The sequence below is a fragment of the Podarcis pityusensis genome, assembly GCF_964106645.2.
Source record: "Podarcis pityusensis genome assembly, chromosome: 10".
NCBI classification, from domain to species: domain Eukaryota; kingdom Metazoa; phylum Chordata; class Lepidosauria; order Squamata; family Lacertidae; genus Podarcis; species Podarcis pityusensis.
Window position 1 is genome coordinate 62,204,028 of NC_138035.1, and position 15,653 is coordinate 62,219,680.

Below are 15,653 nucleotides of genomic sequence, written 5' to 3' on the forward strand. Positions count from 1 at the left end.
CAGAGCCACACTGAAATTGTTTTGGAAAGATCTTGAGCTTTTCTCATCAATTCTCTTCTAAAAGATCAGTCCACTGAAGGTGCCGTTCTATATCAAACACTTACTTGGGAGTAGGCCGGCCCCACTGAGACAGTCGTGAATGATTGCTGAGTAAATATGCATAGGAACAGTCTCCATGAAAGTGAATAGAAATATCTGAGGTTCAGATATACTACCAGTATTGAGGAAATCCTTAATACTATATTTTAATTCTGGGGTAGCTAACCCCCAGCTTGGAGGTTTAGTCTACAATTTTGAAATACAGTTCAGATGAGGAGGGGCAGGCTGTTTTCCTGTGTTTGTGTGTGTGTGTACGTGTGAGACTATGGGATGTCCACTGCCAACACGTGACCCTCCCACCCAAGGGTTGGTCAAGGTGCCCCATTGAAGCAGATGTACTAAACTTAACACATTGAAAAGTACAAGTTAAGCAGGAGAGATTACATATTGGGGGTTAAACAAACGACCGAAAATGACTCATCAGTCATATAACTTACTGTCTCCTCCATTACTTCTTTAGCAGGAGAGTGGTGGAGGGCTGCAGTGGGGAACTGCTAAGAGACAGAAAAATACAGTATTCATGAGCTTACTTGGGTGTAATCAAGCCATTTTGAGTGAATGTCATGAGAGAGCCAAAGACAAAGAGTGGGCTATGGATTAATCTGTACACTGCCACCTGGCTTTTCTGCTGTCCTAAAAACAAAAAAACCCAACTGGAATATTTGGGGAAGAGAAGAGGATCTATAGAAGAAGAAGAAAAGTGCAATCTTTGCTGGAAGTCAGATACTGTTATCACTTTTGAAATATACAACTCAATATTATATAAGCTGCCCTTTGAAAAGGATCTATCCTTAAGCTTCTTAAAGGGCATTTGAGAGATGCTGTAATTCCAGATGAGTAACCAGAGGTGGAGGTTAACAACCCCTCCTCCTTTCATTCAGATGCCAGGGCTGCTGCGAAATGAAACCGTCCCATGATCCGATGATGAATCATTCCTTTTGCAAGCCCCGTGAACCCAGACACAAGCGAGCAGCTTCCACATTCAGAAACCACAGTCACAGCAGTCCACAGAAAGACGCAACAGACTGAAAGAACTGGAGCAAGAACCCCATAAACCCGGCATGGTCAAATTTGGCCCTCCAGCTGTTTTGGGACTACAATTCCCACCATCCCTGACCACTGGTCCTGTTAGCTAGGGATGATGGGAGTTGTAGTCCCAAAACAGCTGGAGGGCCAAGTTTGGCCATGCCTGCCATAAGCAATCAAAGAACTCATTCCAATCCCTAACTGGCAATATATTCCATGATGCACTGAGTCTTCATACTAGGCCAAGGGAATACTTAGATTACAATCCCATGCAACCTTACCTGAGAGGAAATCCCACTGAACTTAGTCCAAGTAGACATGCACGGGATTGCACCATTAAACTGTTCCTAGCTATTTCCTTGCTGCTCTTGCCACGGGGGGGGGGGGGGAGCAAGACAGCAAATGTGTATCAGGCGATGAGAAGATCTGGAAGCAAGTCAAATCTCAACACTATTTGGAAATATAAGGGACCCTGACTATTAGGTCCAGTCGTGACCAACTCTGGGGTTGCGACGCTCATCTTGCTTTATAGGCCGAGGGAGCCGGCGTACAGCTTTCAGGTCATGTGGCCAGCATGACTAAGCCGCTTCTGGCAAACCACAGCAGCACACAGAAACGCCATTTACCTTCCCGCTGTAATGGTACCTATTTATCTACATGTACTTTGACGTGCTTTCGAACTGCTAGGTGGGCAGGAGCAGGGACCAAGCAATGGGAGCTTACCCTGTCGCAGGGATTCGAACCACCAACCTTCTGATCGGCAAGTCCTAGGCTCTGTGGTTTAACCTACAGCGCCACCCGCGTCCCATTATTTGGAAACGAGAGATCCTCTAATCCTGGATATTGAAACTATTGGCTTGAAAGTCCTGTTTTTCAAACTTTCAACGTTGGAGGGAATCCTTCCCACCTTGACTGGTCTGCTTTAAGCCCTCCGCCCCCCATGCGTTGTATACAATTCTGGGGCAAGTTTTAGGAAGCTTTATAGCGGTAGTCTTCTTCCTTTTCAAACCCAAGAACCAAGTACCCATCTGGGGAGCCACTTCTTAATTTATCATCGTATACTTGCATGTTAATAGTGCTGCAGTTGTGACCCACCTCAGACCAAACTGTGACCCAACAGAGGCTTCCAACCCACCAAGTTGGAAGACCGTTGCTCTACAGTGCGTGGAAAGTATACGGCAGGTAACTGGCCCTCACTGTTGCACTGTGCAACTTGAAAGTGTGTCCTAAAACAGATGTCAACAGAAGTGTAGTGGTCCTGGGTTGCAGGGGGTCCAAGATCCATTACTATTTCTGCAGCCTGGTCCCAGCATGGTTTCTGCCTCCAGCATCCTAAAAAGTAACAGGCACTCAGGATTGGCTCTTAGGGTTACTCTGGAGAAAGCACACAGTTTTTCTGTATGCTCCAGAGCTAACCATTTAGGAACAATGAAAACACAAGCATACACAGGTCCGGTTTACCAAACACAATGCATTCCGTGGAAACCTTTCATTAGGCAAGTGTTCATATAACGAGTCCACGATTTCCATTATTTCCTATGGAAATATTTCTAATGCGGGATTTGTTTGCTTTCCTTCTACCCCCTCCGTGTTTTCTTCCTGAAATGGCTGCAGCCAACCAGAAAGCGTAGAAAACTGATTTGTCCAAATGCTCCTGCTCTCTGATTGGTCCAGTGTCACTCCCCACTGTCTCTCCATGGCTTCTACCCAAAAATGGCTGTCGCCAACCAGCAAAGCACAAACGAACAAGGAAGTAAGGAAACTGGTTGTTTGGATAAGTGAATCTGCGGAGTGTATAGCAAGGTTTGGCCATAATTATTTTCGTGTGGGTAAGTGAATTTTTGGATAGTGAGCGTGCAGATAGTAGGACCTGTGTGAAATGAGGTTTCAAGAGAATGGTGTGCAATTTTTTTGTAATGTACAACAGCACTTCAAGGAAAACACAACTGAAGTCATTCCAAAAGACAATATTGGAGTACCCCAAATCATTTACTCATGTACGCACACAGAATAGAGCTAACTGAAAGGCGACACACATGGAGATATACATTGATCACTGCAATGATTACCTAATTACAATGTATAATTAATTTTTTTTTTTTTTGTATAATCTTAGAAGGAGTGTGTGGCTGTGACTATCATGAAGGTACACCTGAATTTCCCACTCTCCTACTACCCATCACAAATCTGCAGGGCCAGAATGGTAGTCAAGGAAACTTGCCCACCATCAGTGAAACATGCCTTACAAGGTATCAAGGAACCACACTATCCAAGGTGAGGGAATATGCAGGTCTGTGTGGTGCAAACGAACCAGCGGAGCCGTTCTGGTGCTTCTGCCAGTGTGTTTGCAGAGCACAGATCTCCTCACTTGTCTCACAAGTATGTCCCACCTGCTATGAAACCAGCACAGTGGCTTCACCCGACCTGGGGAGCTGCTTCAGCTGAGATATAGCCTTTGGACAGCCACATGCTTTTGGTTATCACATTGAAGCTTTTTGTGAAATGTGCTAATAAAAAGGGGAAATCTTATCCAAATCACCTAATGGGCTGCCAGCTCTCTTTAGCTCTTCAAATCTATCTGTAATAAATAGCCTGAGCTGTCTTCAAATTGGTTCCACTCAAGAGTAGACCCAAATGAAAATGGCAGTCCTAAGTTAGTCATGACCATATATTTAAAGGGGTCTTCTCCGACTAGCGCTGGATAGCACCCACAGGGATTTATGTGAAGGGCAACCCAGTGAATTTAGAAAATTGGGAAATATGGGCAATCACAATGTGAGCAAATTATGAGGCTTTCCTTGCAGTGAAATGTATAACTATTATTATTATTATTATTATTATTATTATTATTATACGTTATACGTAGGGCTGCCTCTGAAGTCAGTTCAGAAACTTCAGCAAGGGCAGAATTCAGCGGCCAGGTTGCTCACCGGAGCAAGATGGTTTGAGCATATTACACTAATCCTGGTCCGACTGCATTGGCTACCAATTAGTTTCCAGGCCCAATGCAAAGTGCTGGTTCTGACTTATAAAGCCTTAAACGGCTCAGGACTGCAATACCTCAAGCACCGCCTCTTTCCATATGAACCAAGCCAGACCTTGAGATCTTCTTCTGAGGCCCTCCTTCGTGTGCCTCCTCCATGTGAGGTCCGGAGGGTAGCAACACGAGAACGGGGCCTTTTTGCAGTGGCTCCCTGTCTGTGGAATGCTCTCCCCAGGGAAGTTTGCTTGGCGCCTTTATTATACATCTTAGGTGCCAGGCAAAACCGTTCCTTTATAACCAAGCTTTTGGTTGACATGATTGACATGCTATACCAGGCTTCCTCAACCTCGGCCCTCCAGATGTTTTGAGACTACAAATCCCATCATCCCTGACCACTGGTCCTGCTACCTTGGGATCATGGGAGTTGTAGGCCAAAAACATCTGGAGGGCCGAGGTTGAGGAAGCCTGTGCTATACCCTTTTAAAATGTGGCTCTTTTTTTTGGGGGGGGTGTTATTGCGTTATTGTTTTTATTTTATATATTGTGATCTTTTCTGTGAACCACAATGAGACCTCCGGGTATAGGGCAGCATATAAATTTATTATTATTATTATTATTCCATCACCCTCCATCCGAAAATCACAGGGCAGTTCACAAATAGTGGTCATATTCCTCAATAGTGCCATAGATATAGAAGGGTGATTAATAATGGAGATGCAATAAGGAGCTGGATAAAAATACTGAAGGTAGTACAGAAGATAGCCCTTGGATAATTAAGCAGGATTTTTTAAAAGCATGTTGTTGCTCCTGAAATAAGCGCACTTCCCTCTTAATGTCTCTACACCAGATCTAAAATGTAGTTACAGTTCAGAGCCAAGCCCAACAATGTGCCGGTATTAATTGTGCATAATCACTGGACCATGTCCACTTAAGCAATTAATTGTTTTCAAACCTTTGCCCTCTCAAATTCAATTGCTTGTCCTGGCGCACAGGAAAACAAAATGTTCACTTCATCTTTACCTTTGGGAATGTTTGCGCCAGCTGCTCCTATTCTGAAGCTGCTCTGTGCCCGGAATGTTATTTATTTGCTTGTAACACTTTGTCCCCAGGAACTGAAAATGGTCAGTCAATTTGTTCCGGTGACCATGCCAGAGTCACACATTTTGATTGGCTACCTGAAGGATGCCACACTCAATATTCTCTGCAGGCCCTTCCAACACTCAACAAAGAAACAAAAAGCTAGAGGCAATAATTTTCTGCTTGGAGCTTCGAATTCCTCTACAGTGGTACCTCGGGTTAAGTACTTAATTCGTTCCGGAGATCCGTTCTTAACCTGAAACTGTTCTTAAGCTGAAGCACCACTTTAGCTAATGGGGCCTCCTGCTGCCGCCACGCCACCAGAGCACGATTTCTGTTCTCATCCTGAAGCAAAGTTCTTAACCTGAAGCACTATTTCTGGATTAGCGGAGTCTGTAACCTGACGTGTATGTAACCTGAAGCGTATGTAACCTGAGGTACCATTGTAGCTTTTGAAAAGTTTTGAAGAAACTTACCGTATTTTTCGCTCCATAAGACACACTTTTTCCCTCTTAAAATCTAAGGGGAAATGTCTGTGTGTCTTATGGAGCGAATGTGTGGTCCCTGGGGCGGGGGGGGGGGGACTGGGCTTCCCTTGCCAGCCCCGACAAGCTCTGAAGGGCCACTGCGCAGAGAGGGGGAGAATTTTTTTTCTTGTTCTCCCCCTCTAAAACAAGGTGCGTCCTATGGTCGGGTGCGTCCTATAGAGTGAAAAATGCGGTATATACTGGCGGTAGTCACAGCCTACCCACAGCATTTTGTACCAGCTGGAGTCTTTCAGTCTTTCAATATCACAATGGTCAAGTCTTGGGGTTATACTATACAGTCGTACCTCGGACGTCGAATGGAATCCGTTCCGGAAGTCCGTTCGACTTCCAAAATGTTCAAAAACCAAGGTGCAGCTTCTGGCAGGCTGCAGGAAGCTCTTGCAGCCAATCAGAAGCCACATCGGATGTTCGGGTTCCAAAAAACGTTCGCAAATCAGAACACTCACTTCCGGGTTTGCAGCATTCGGGAACCAAAATGTTCGACTCGCAGGGCGTTCGGGTTCCAAGGTACGACTGTATGCTACAGTTTGACACGTTTCTCAAAGCAGCTTCCACAGCGAGCCGTTCCTAATTCATCTCTAGCCAAGGTGCCTAGGCCAGCAGTGGTGTCCAAACTTTTTTCAAAGAGGCCAGATTTGATGAAGCAAAGAGCCGTGAAGTTGTTAACCTTTTTTTAGGATTGAAGTTGTTGAGGGTTTTTTTTAGGATTTTACCCCAGGAAATAAACTGCCACAGGGGCCAGATTAAACCGACCGGCGGACCAGATTAGGCCTCCGAAATGGACTTTGGACATGCCTGAGGTGGGGGGTAAAGACATCCCTGCCCCATCAACGCCCCCTTAGTGTGTGTACAAGCAGAAACAAATCTGACCCGAATGAAGCTATGCTGATGCGAGTAGCCGAAAGGAAAGAGCTGTGAAATTCCCCATGAATAAAACAACTACATTGTTCTCGAAGGCGGTAATGTGAAATAAAAACAGAACTCAGTCTGCTGCCAGAAAGCTGCATATCTTTTAGTTATTACGTTTTTCTTCAGTTCAGAAGCCTGCATGTTCTTACATCGACGGAAAATGGTTTAACGGAAGGCCCCACAACTTAACTCTTGCTACTTTGCCATCTTCGCTGCTGCCCCACAAAAACCAACTAAGGGATTAATGTGAGCACCTAAAAGGTTTCACTACAAACCCAAACAATGTGTTGAATCAGTAATTTTCAGTGGGCTGTATGATTCACTTTCTAAAAGCTCTGGGGTGTTTGTGCTATGGTCATTCAAGCTGAAAACGTATTGCTTTTAAATGCCTCAGTGCAGATTCACATAACATTAATAGCTATTCACAAAGAGACAATAATTTCCATATCATATCCCATTGCTGTTCCCAGCCAACCCCATTCCCCGGTACTAAATGGTCACTTGGAAACTCAGCTCTTCTAACTATAGACTTATATCCGCAAGTTACTCTGATAGTAATTTAATACCGCATGTTCAAAATGCTACTACCTTGTTTGCAATGGAAACAATAGCTTCAGAAAGTTAGAGGGATATAAGGACACTTTGCATTTTCTGTACATTATCTTGTAATCCCTACAACAGCCTTGGAAAGGGAGACCAGGATGACTAATCCTACATTGCGGACTATTCCTACATTGCACAGCAGAAACAAGGTTCAAAGTGGCATTGAGACGAAAATGAAACCTCACTTACACCACAAATCCGCTCTACTTCCCAGTGGGGAGGAGTTGCAGTGGACCACGTGGCCACCCACTCCCCTCCGGGGGCAGGGGATGAAGTCTCGCGTCCCCCGGAGGTTCCCAGTCATGTCATTCACCTGCCAGCCAATCCGCTGGCTGGGGGGCGTGGCCGGGCCCCATTTAAACTGAGACGTGAGCCGGAGCGCTTCCTCTTGGCTCACTTCCTCGATCTCCTGCCCTCCCTCCCTATTTTCAGGTTTCGAATTTAGCCTCGCTATGGACCTCGGTTGGTCGCTGTTGAGGGGACTGGTAGGAATTTTTCCACTTGGCAAATTGGCATGGGCCATTGGGTTTTCGCCTACCTCATAGCAATCGTCACAACTTTGTAAGGTTTTGCGGTTAGGCACTGGTTGATCTTATGATGGGGGAGGCGAGGTGTGGCCATCACCTGCCCCTCCAAGCTTAAGGGTAATCTGTTAAAGGAATCCGGGGTGTGGATCTTGTCCGAAATCCAGGGTTGGGCTAGGGCCATGACACTGTTGGAGTTGCGCTCGACCGAGCGACTCTTCCGGAATTGCCTCCGACGTGATTAACGACCTGAGCCTCTGATAAGCCTCCAGGCACATTCCCCATTACTCAGAGTATCCAGCACAGGGAAGGATGAGAAGTTTGAGCTACATGGCTAAAGGGTTTTATTACTAAGCTATGCAGACAGAAAAGAAATACACCCTCTCTCTGTGAGAGCAGAGAGCAACCGAAAAACAAAGGAACAGGAAACCAGTAACATCACATCCGTCTCCTGTCTTCTGTGAGACTTCCAACAGTCTGGAATCCCAGGAATGCAAACAGAGTCCTGTGACTCCAAGAGCACTGCGCAGTGGCAACACACAGAAACTAACATCCACAACCTCATCGGGAACCCAGGGGGAGCTCAAGTTGGTTTGCATTGATGGGGCTCCCCCTATTGGTAGTTGACCCTTACAGGACTCCCTGCATGGTGGGCAGGACTCAGGTATAGTTAGGTCAATTCCAATGTCTAAGCCAATACCACTCACATCTGTAACCAATAAAGTTGTGGCCTAAATTTGCCCAATAACATTAACCTAATATCTGTGTCCTTGTGTCTTATTCATCAACGAGGGGGTGGTCTCGGGGTCTCGACACGCAATACATGTGTTTTGCCTCTTCAAGGTTACCACAAGACTCTTGGTTGCTTTAGCTGCACAGTTATCCCTCTGGAAATTGCCACTTGAAAAGAAAAGAAAAGAAAAGAAAAGAAAAGAAAAGAAAAGAAAAGAAAAGAAAAGAAACGAGACCCTTTTATAGTTTGCAGCCTATTGCATTTCTATATCCTCCAGCAAAAGGTGGGAAGGGGGAACCTGGAATCCTTCAGAATGCCTGAAGGTGTACACAGATATGGAGGAAATCAATAAGGGCAGGGCTATAGCTTGGTGGTGGAGAATCAGTCTTGAATTCACAAGGTCCCAGGTTCAATTCCTTGTGAATCTCCAGGAAGGAAGGGATAGGACAGACCGCAGCAGGGCGGATTTGATTTAAAATCATGATTTAAATCACTATTCAGTAAGACTTGATTTAAATCATGTTTTTACGGAAAGACCCATTCTTCCTGGTATAATCTTAATATTTACCAGATGAAAGTTTCATTTTTGGAATAATAAATTTTCAGAGTAGTTTTTACAGTTATATCAAAAATTACTAATTTGGTTATACTATTAGAAATACATAGACAGATAATTATGAAATTATTGTGAGGTTCATTAAGTTAACTATTTATATTTGGACAACTTTTCTGTTGTGCTTTATTGGAAAGAGAAAAATAATCATTTCCTTAACAACAATTTAAATAATCTAGTTAACCAAAACAATAACATTATAACATACGTATCCATGTTTGTTAACTGATGTGGTTAAACAATTAGAACAAAACTTTGAGTTTTAGCACATATGAAAAACTTAAAACAAATCCTTATTTCCTTATTTAATAAAAAGTAACTTAAATAGAAAACTATCTTTAGAAAGATTTTTCCTCCAAAAGCATTCTATTTTAAAAATCTGATTTAAATAACAAAAATCTGTTGTTGTTGTTTTTTAAATCATTGATTTCTATCCACCCTGGACTACAGTCTGGAACCCTGGACAACCACTGCCAATCAGTGTAGGGAGCACTGAGCTAAATAGACCTGATTCGTCTTAATCCAGTTTCTTATGTTCCAGTGATGACAAGTGATTACTGTGCTTTATCCGCCTGCCATGAAATCCTTCGAGCTAAAACCAACCCTGGCGCCTTCAGGTGCACTTCTGAGGCTGAAGAATAATAGGCAAGGGCATGTGAATTTTAAAGAGTCATGACAAAGGGGAGCAGTTATAAGAACTCAGGGCAACAGCACCAAACCACAAGGAGACCACGTGCCAGTAACAGGGCAGAGAAAGGGCAAAAGAAGGCCGACACCCAAAGACTTGGTTTTCACAGAGGTAGGAAAGCTGGAGGTTCGGAGTACGTTGTCAGCAGTATGCTGATGACACTCAGCTCTGCTTCTCCTTTGCATCTGTAGGTGAGGCAGTGGAACTGCTGGACCAGTGTCTTGCCTCGATAATGGACTGGATGAGAGCCAGCAAACTGGAGTTCAATCCAGATAACACTGAAGCACTGTTAGTGGGTGGTTCCCTAGACCGGATAGGTGGGAGGTCGCCTGCTCTTGTTGGGGTTGGACTTCCCCTAAAGTAGCAGGTTTGTAGCTTGGGGGTACTCCTGGATCTTGAAAGACCTACATTGGCTCCCAGTATGTTTCCGAGCACATCTTAACACGTTTTAGTGATGTTCACTGAGGTCCAGTTCCGAGGGCCTTCTGGCAGTTCCCTCACTACAAGAAGTGGAGTTACAGGGAACCAGGCAGAGGGGCTTCTCGGTAGTGGCGCCTGCCCTGTGGAACGCCCTCCCACCAGATGTCAAAGAGAACAACAACTACCAGACTTTTAGAAGACATCTGAAGGCAGCCCTGTTTGGGGAAGCTTTTAATGTTTGAAGCATTACTGTATTTTAATATTTTGTTGGAAGCCGCCCAGAGCGGCTGGGGAAGCGGGGTATAAATAATAAATTATTATTATAGACCTCCAGGTATAGGGCGGCATATAAATTGAATATTATTATTATTATTAGTCACTCAAGGCTCAGGTGGCCTCAGATGTTGATGGTCTCCAGCTCCCCAAAGGTGGGAGGATTCAAGTCTGGCAACATCTGGAGGGCCAGAGGTTCCCCACTCCTGGTCTAAGGGCACCCAGAGTTCATGGCAGAGATGAGATTCAATCAGGCCTGTGTGTTTTTCTGATTCGAAGCTGAGCCTCCACAGTGCATCAAGTCTAGCCCCACTACTAAGCCCTTGGCCTTTCCCATTGCACATTGCCAAGTTTCTCCTCTCTGGGAGGTTTCCACCACGTTGCACCCCTTCCCTGTCATGCAGGATTGCTTTTATCAGAATCCTAATAAATGCCTGTTTTCATAGAATCATAGAACTGTTTGCCTGGCGCCTTCATTATACACCTTTAGGCGCCAGGCAAAAATGTTCCTTTTTAACCAGGTCTTTGGTTGATCTGTTTGACATCCTGTACCCTTTTAAAATGTGGCTCTTTTCTGGGGGAGTATGATTGGGTTGTTGTTTTTATTTTGATTATTGATTATATATGTTGTGATCTTTTCTGTGAACCGCCCTGAGACCTCCAGGGATACAGTGGTACCTCAGGTTACGCGGTTTCGGGTTGCGCACCGCGCCACACCCTGAAGTACCGGAATGGGTTACAGTGGTTCCTCAGGTTACATATGCTTCAGGTTACATACGCTTCAGGTTACAGACTCCGCTAACCCAGAAATAGTACCTCGGGTTAAGAACATTGCTTCAGGATGAGAACAGAAATCGCGCGGCAGCAGCGGAGGCCCCATTAGCTAAAGTGGTGCTTCAGGTTAAGAACAATTTCAGGTTAAGAACGGACGTCCGGAACGAATTAAGTACTTAACCCGAGGTACCACTGTACTTCCGGGTTTCGGCGCTCGCTCGCGCGCAGAAGCGCTAAATCATGCTTTGTGCATGTGCAGAAGTCCAGAATCGTGACCCGCGCGTGCACAGACACGGTGCGAATGTGCCTCTCACACGGATCACATTCGCAAGCCGAGGTTCCACTGTATAAACTCCACAAATAAATAAATATAACTGGAAGGGACCGTGAGGGTCATCTAGTTCAACCCTCTGCAATGCAAGAATCTTTCACCCAAAGTGAGGCTCAAACCCACAACCCTGAGATTAAGAGTTTCGTGCCCTACCGACTGAACTATAATGATTATTTGCCAGGAGGATGACTCCCCGGGGCAAAAGTAGGCTTTATTTCACACACGTCAAAGACCCAGTTTGGCACCCCATTAACATTTGCATACACCGCCCCACAGGCTGGGAGCCTCAATGGCACCCCTCTGGAGGCTTCATCGGGGCAATAACCCGACTAGCGCTCCCCCTAGCTACAGCCCTGCGCCTCCCTCATTCGTCTAACTACTTGAGAATGGAAGGGAATTGTGTGTGTGTGTGTGTGTGTGTGTGTGTCCCAACCACTGCTACCTCCCCACCTCTCCCCTCCTCGGCAAAGCTTCTTCTACAGCTGCCAGACAGGTGGACTTTCAACAGGTGAAGCTGTCCCCCATTTCCGAGGTGCAGCAATAGGAGTGAGGAAAGGCTTCACCGGCTGGACGTCCGGTTCCTCCTAGCAGCACAGCAACAAAACTGCCAGCACATTTGCAAAGCTTAGGCATGATTTCAAACTGGATGCCTTGAGATCCCTGTATTGCAGGCATGTCCAACAGGTAGATCGTGATCTACCGATAGATCACTGGACGTCTGCGGTAGATCACTGGCTCCTCCCAAAGAAGCTGAACAACTGTGGCTCCCCTAAAGAAAGCTCAACAGGTCAAGAGAGCCAGTGTGGTGTAGTGTTAAGAGCGGTAGACTCGTAATCTGGGGAACCGGGTTCGTTTCCGCGCTCCTCCACATGCAGCTGCTGGGTGACCTTGGGCCAGTCACACTTCTCTGAAGTCTCTCAGCTCCACTCACCTCACAGAGTGTTTGTTGTGGGGGAGGAAGGGAAAGGAGAATGTTAGCCGCTTTGAGACTCCCTAGGGTAGTCATAAAGCGGGATATCAAATCCAAACTCTTCTTCTTCAACATTTTACCTCCTCCCTGAAAAAAACTCAACAACTTTGACCCGAGCCCCCCAAAAGGGGGTAGATCACTGCCAGTTTTTAACTCTGTGAGTAGATCGCAGTCTCTTGGGAGTTGGCCACCCCTGCTGTATTGCAAATCGGTTGGACTGGATTAAGCCTTAGGCTCCCCTCCCAATTCTCCCATTCCATGCTTTCCAGGCTGCTGCCCTGAAGGCCCACCTTACCGGCAAAGTTCTTGGTGAAAACCAGCGTGACGAGGACGATGGGGATGAGGACGGTGCCGATGGTGACGACGCGGTCGAAGGGCAGCTCGAGTTTGAGCTGCAGCAGCAGCGCCGCCAGCGAACCCGCCTTGTCGTCCTGCGCTCCGGGCAGGATCAGCTCCTTGAGTTTCTCGCCCGCCAGCAGCGCCGTGGCCATGTCCGGGTGGTTCTCGATGATGTGTTGCATAAGCGGCGCTCCTCACCCGGGCGCTCCTGCCTGCGGCAGGGGAAGCGTCGCCGTCGCCGCCTGGCCGGAGGAGATCCACGAAATCCAGGAGAAGATCCAGCGGATCACGAGCCGAGGAAGGTGGTCCCGGCCTAGGGGGAGGAGGAGCGACACCGGAGAGCGATGAGAAAAAGAGAGGGCGCACGTGGAGACCGAGGAAGGCGACGAGGCACCATCTCCCTTTTTGCGCAACAGCCGCGTCCCTAGCGAGACTGCGGCAACGGCGATCAGGGGGTGCCCTTGGCGCCCGCAGCCGCGGATCTCCGTGCCCGCCATCCCCCTCTCCCCAGGCCTCCCTTCCCCAGGCGGCGGCGGAGATTAAGCGCCATGCAATACCGCCGAGGACCAGGTGCCGGCGGGCAGCCCTGGAAAGGCGCGACCCGGATTGCGCCAAGCTGGGCGGTTGCAGCCAGCGCGCAAAAACCAGCTGGCAGGGAAAGCGCCGCGGGCGTAAAAACCCCCCTGCGTGGATAAGAATAATAAAAACCAGCGCGGTAAACATGTTATCGCGGCTCTGCTGCGCAATAAAAGCCCATCAGAAGCTGGTTATATATAATTCCTATATAGAACATATTATATACACACACAAAGACACACACAGATGTATGTACCAAGAAGCTTGTTGCAGAACTAGAATTGTCCTTTTCCGGTTACCTCGATGGAAGTCTTTTTTTTAAATCCCCGCGCTTCTCCTGCTCCAAAGCCGAGAGAGGAGCGCAAGGGTGACTCGGCAAAATCAGAGATGGTAAAGGGAAAAAATAAATAAAATCCGGCTACGGCAGGCTGGCAGGACTCCGGCCTTCACACAGTACTTCCTCTTGGTCCCCAAGTCTAGTGCAGGATCTCCCCCACCCCCTCTCCAAAGAAGAGAGGGGCGATTTGCAAAGGGCAGCTGCACGAAAGGAAGCGTCCTCCGCGGTAGCCGCCGCAACGAGCTGTTGGAGAAGGCGCTTTGCAGCGGCGAAGGAAGCCCCCCCAGCGGAATGCAATGGGTTGAACGCCGCCCAGAGGTCGTTTAAGGTCTCCGCTTAAACATCTGGAATTGGCGGAGCTGCCAGCAGCGGCAGGAGCGGGGGCTTTGCTCCAGGAGAGAAGGGTGGCCGCGAGGAGGCATAGGCTGCAGACATTATCGGCTCAGAAGCTGCCGAGTCACCCAGTGCAACACGTTGCGCCTCGAAGTGGCGACAGACAGCTTCTCCTGCCGCTGCCTGGGAATGGCTCGGCGGCATCTCCGGCTGCTTTTGAGACTGGCAGCCTGGTTAGAAGCGACGGAGGAGAAAAGGGTGGCCAGGAAAGCCGCCTCTGGGCCTCATTGCGGAGGCAACCAAAGGAACCCGGCGGCGAGCGCTGAAGCGCCGCAAATGCAAATGCAGAAGGGGATTTATTTCGCTTGCTAGTCGCCCCATCCTCTTCCCTCTCTCTCTCTCTCTCGACACCTAGCTCTTGTTCTGCAATGGCATTAGTGCAGCCAAGTCCTCTGCATGTTTACCCACAAAAAAATCCTGCGGAGTTCAGTAGGTGTTTGCACTCCCGTGACACGCGAGAGCGCATAGGGACTGCAGCCCTGGGTGGTGGTTGTTATAATTTATTGTTGTTGTTTAGTCGTTTAGTCGTGTCCGACTCTTCGTGACCCCATGGACCAGAGCACGCCAGGCCCTCCTGTCTTCCACTGCCTCCCGCAGTTTGGTCAAACTCATGCTGGTAGCTTCGAGAACACTATCCAACCATCTCGTCCTCTGTCGTCCCCTTCTCCTTGTGCCCTCCATCTTTCCCAACATCAGGGTCTTTTCCAGGGAGTCTTCTCTTCTCATGAGGTGGCCAAAGTATTGGAGCCTCAGCTTCAGGATCTGTCCTTCCAGTGAGCACTCAGGGCTGATTTCCTTCAGAATGGAGAGGTTTGATCTTCTTGCAGTCCATGGGACTCTCAAGAGTCTCCTCCAGCACCATAATTCAAAAGCATCAATTCTTCAGCGATCAGCCTTATTTGTGGTCCAGCTCTCACTTCCATACATCACTACTGGGAAAACCATGGCTTTAACTATACGGACCTTTGTTGGCAAGGTGATGTCTCTGCTTTTTAAGATGTTGTCTAGGTTTGTCATCGCCTTTCTCCCAAGAAGCAGTCTACCACACTCTGAACTAAATAAACTGAATATATTTATGCAAACAATTAGATTTGCATAATGAATTCTTGTTTCAGAATTTGTTGTTTTTTAAGTACAGTATACAGCCTTTAATATTCTGTGTTGGATTACTGCTCCTATCTTTATTGTATTCATATTCCACGAGGAAGTTTAGGCAAAGAGAGTGACTAGTCTCATGGCTGAGCAGGATTTGAACAGTTATCCAGGGCCAAGCCCAACACAATGGTTTGGGTGAGCCTCACATGGTAAGTCAAATGACAGCTAAGTGTGAACAACTAAGTGTACTCTCAGAGCTACAATTCCAGGAGTGGTTTAACAATCCACCCCTCTTCCTTGGGAACTCTGGAATTGTATCTCAGTGAGGGGGAATAAGGACTT

The 15,653-nt window shown here is 47.2% G+C and overlaps 1 protein-coding gene across 7 annotated transcripts in view; it reads right to left on the reverse strand.

The window, feature by feature from the left end:
- PANX2 (pannexin 2) overlaps nt 1-15,653 on the reverse strand; it is a 45,346-nt gene that overhangs the window by 21,629 nt on the left and 8,064 nt on the right. The window contains exons 1-2 of one of the 7 annotated variants that reach the window (XM_081023649.1): nt 13,786-14,701; nt 12,867-13,223 (exon numbers count right to left, since the gene is read on the reverse strand). In XM_081023649.1, coding sequence (XP_080879775.1) covers nt 12,867-13,092 — 226 coding nt within the window. In that variant the 5' untranslated portion in view covers nt 13,093-13,223; nt 13,786-14,701. Of the gene's footprint in view, nt 1-536; nt 594-12,866; nt 13,224-13,742; nt 14,702-15,653 lie in introns of those variants that run through there. The other 6 variants (XM_081023648.1, XM_081023654.1, XM_081023650.1 and 3 more) reach the window with 6 other exon arrangements.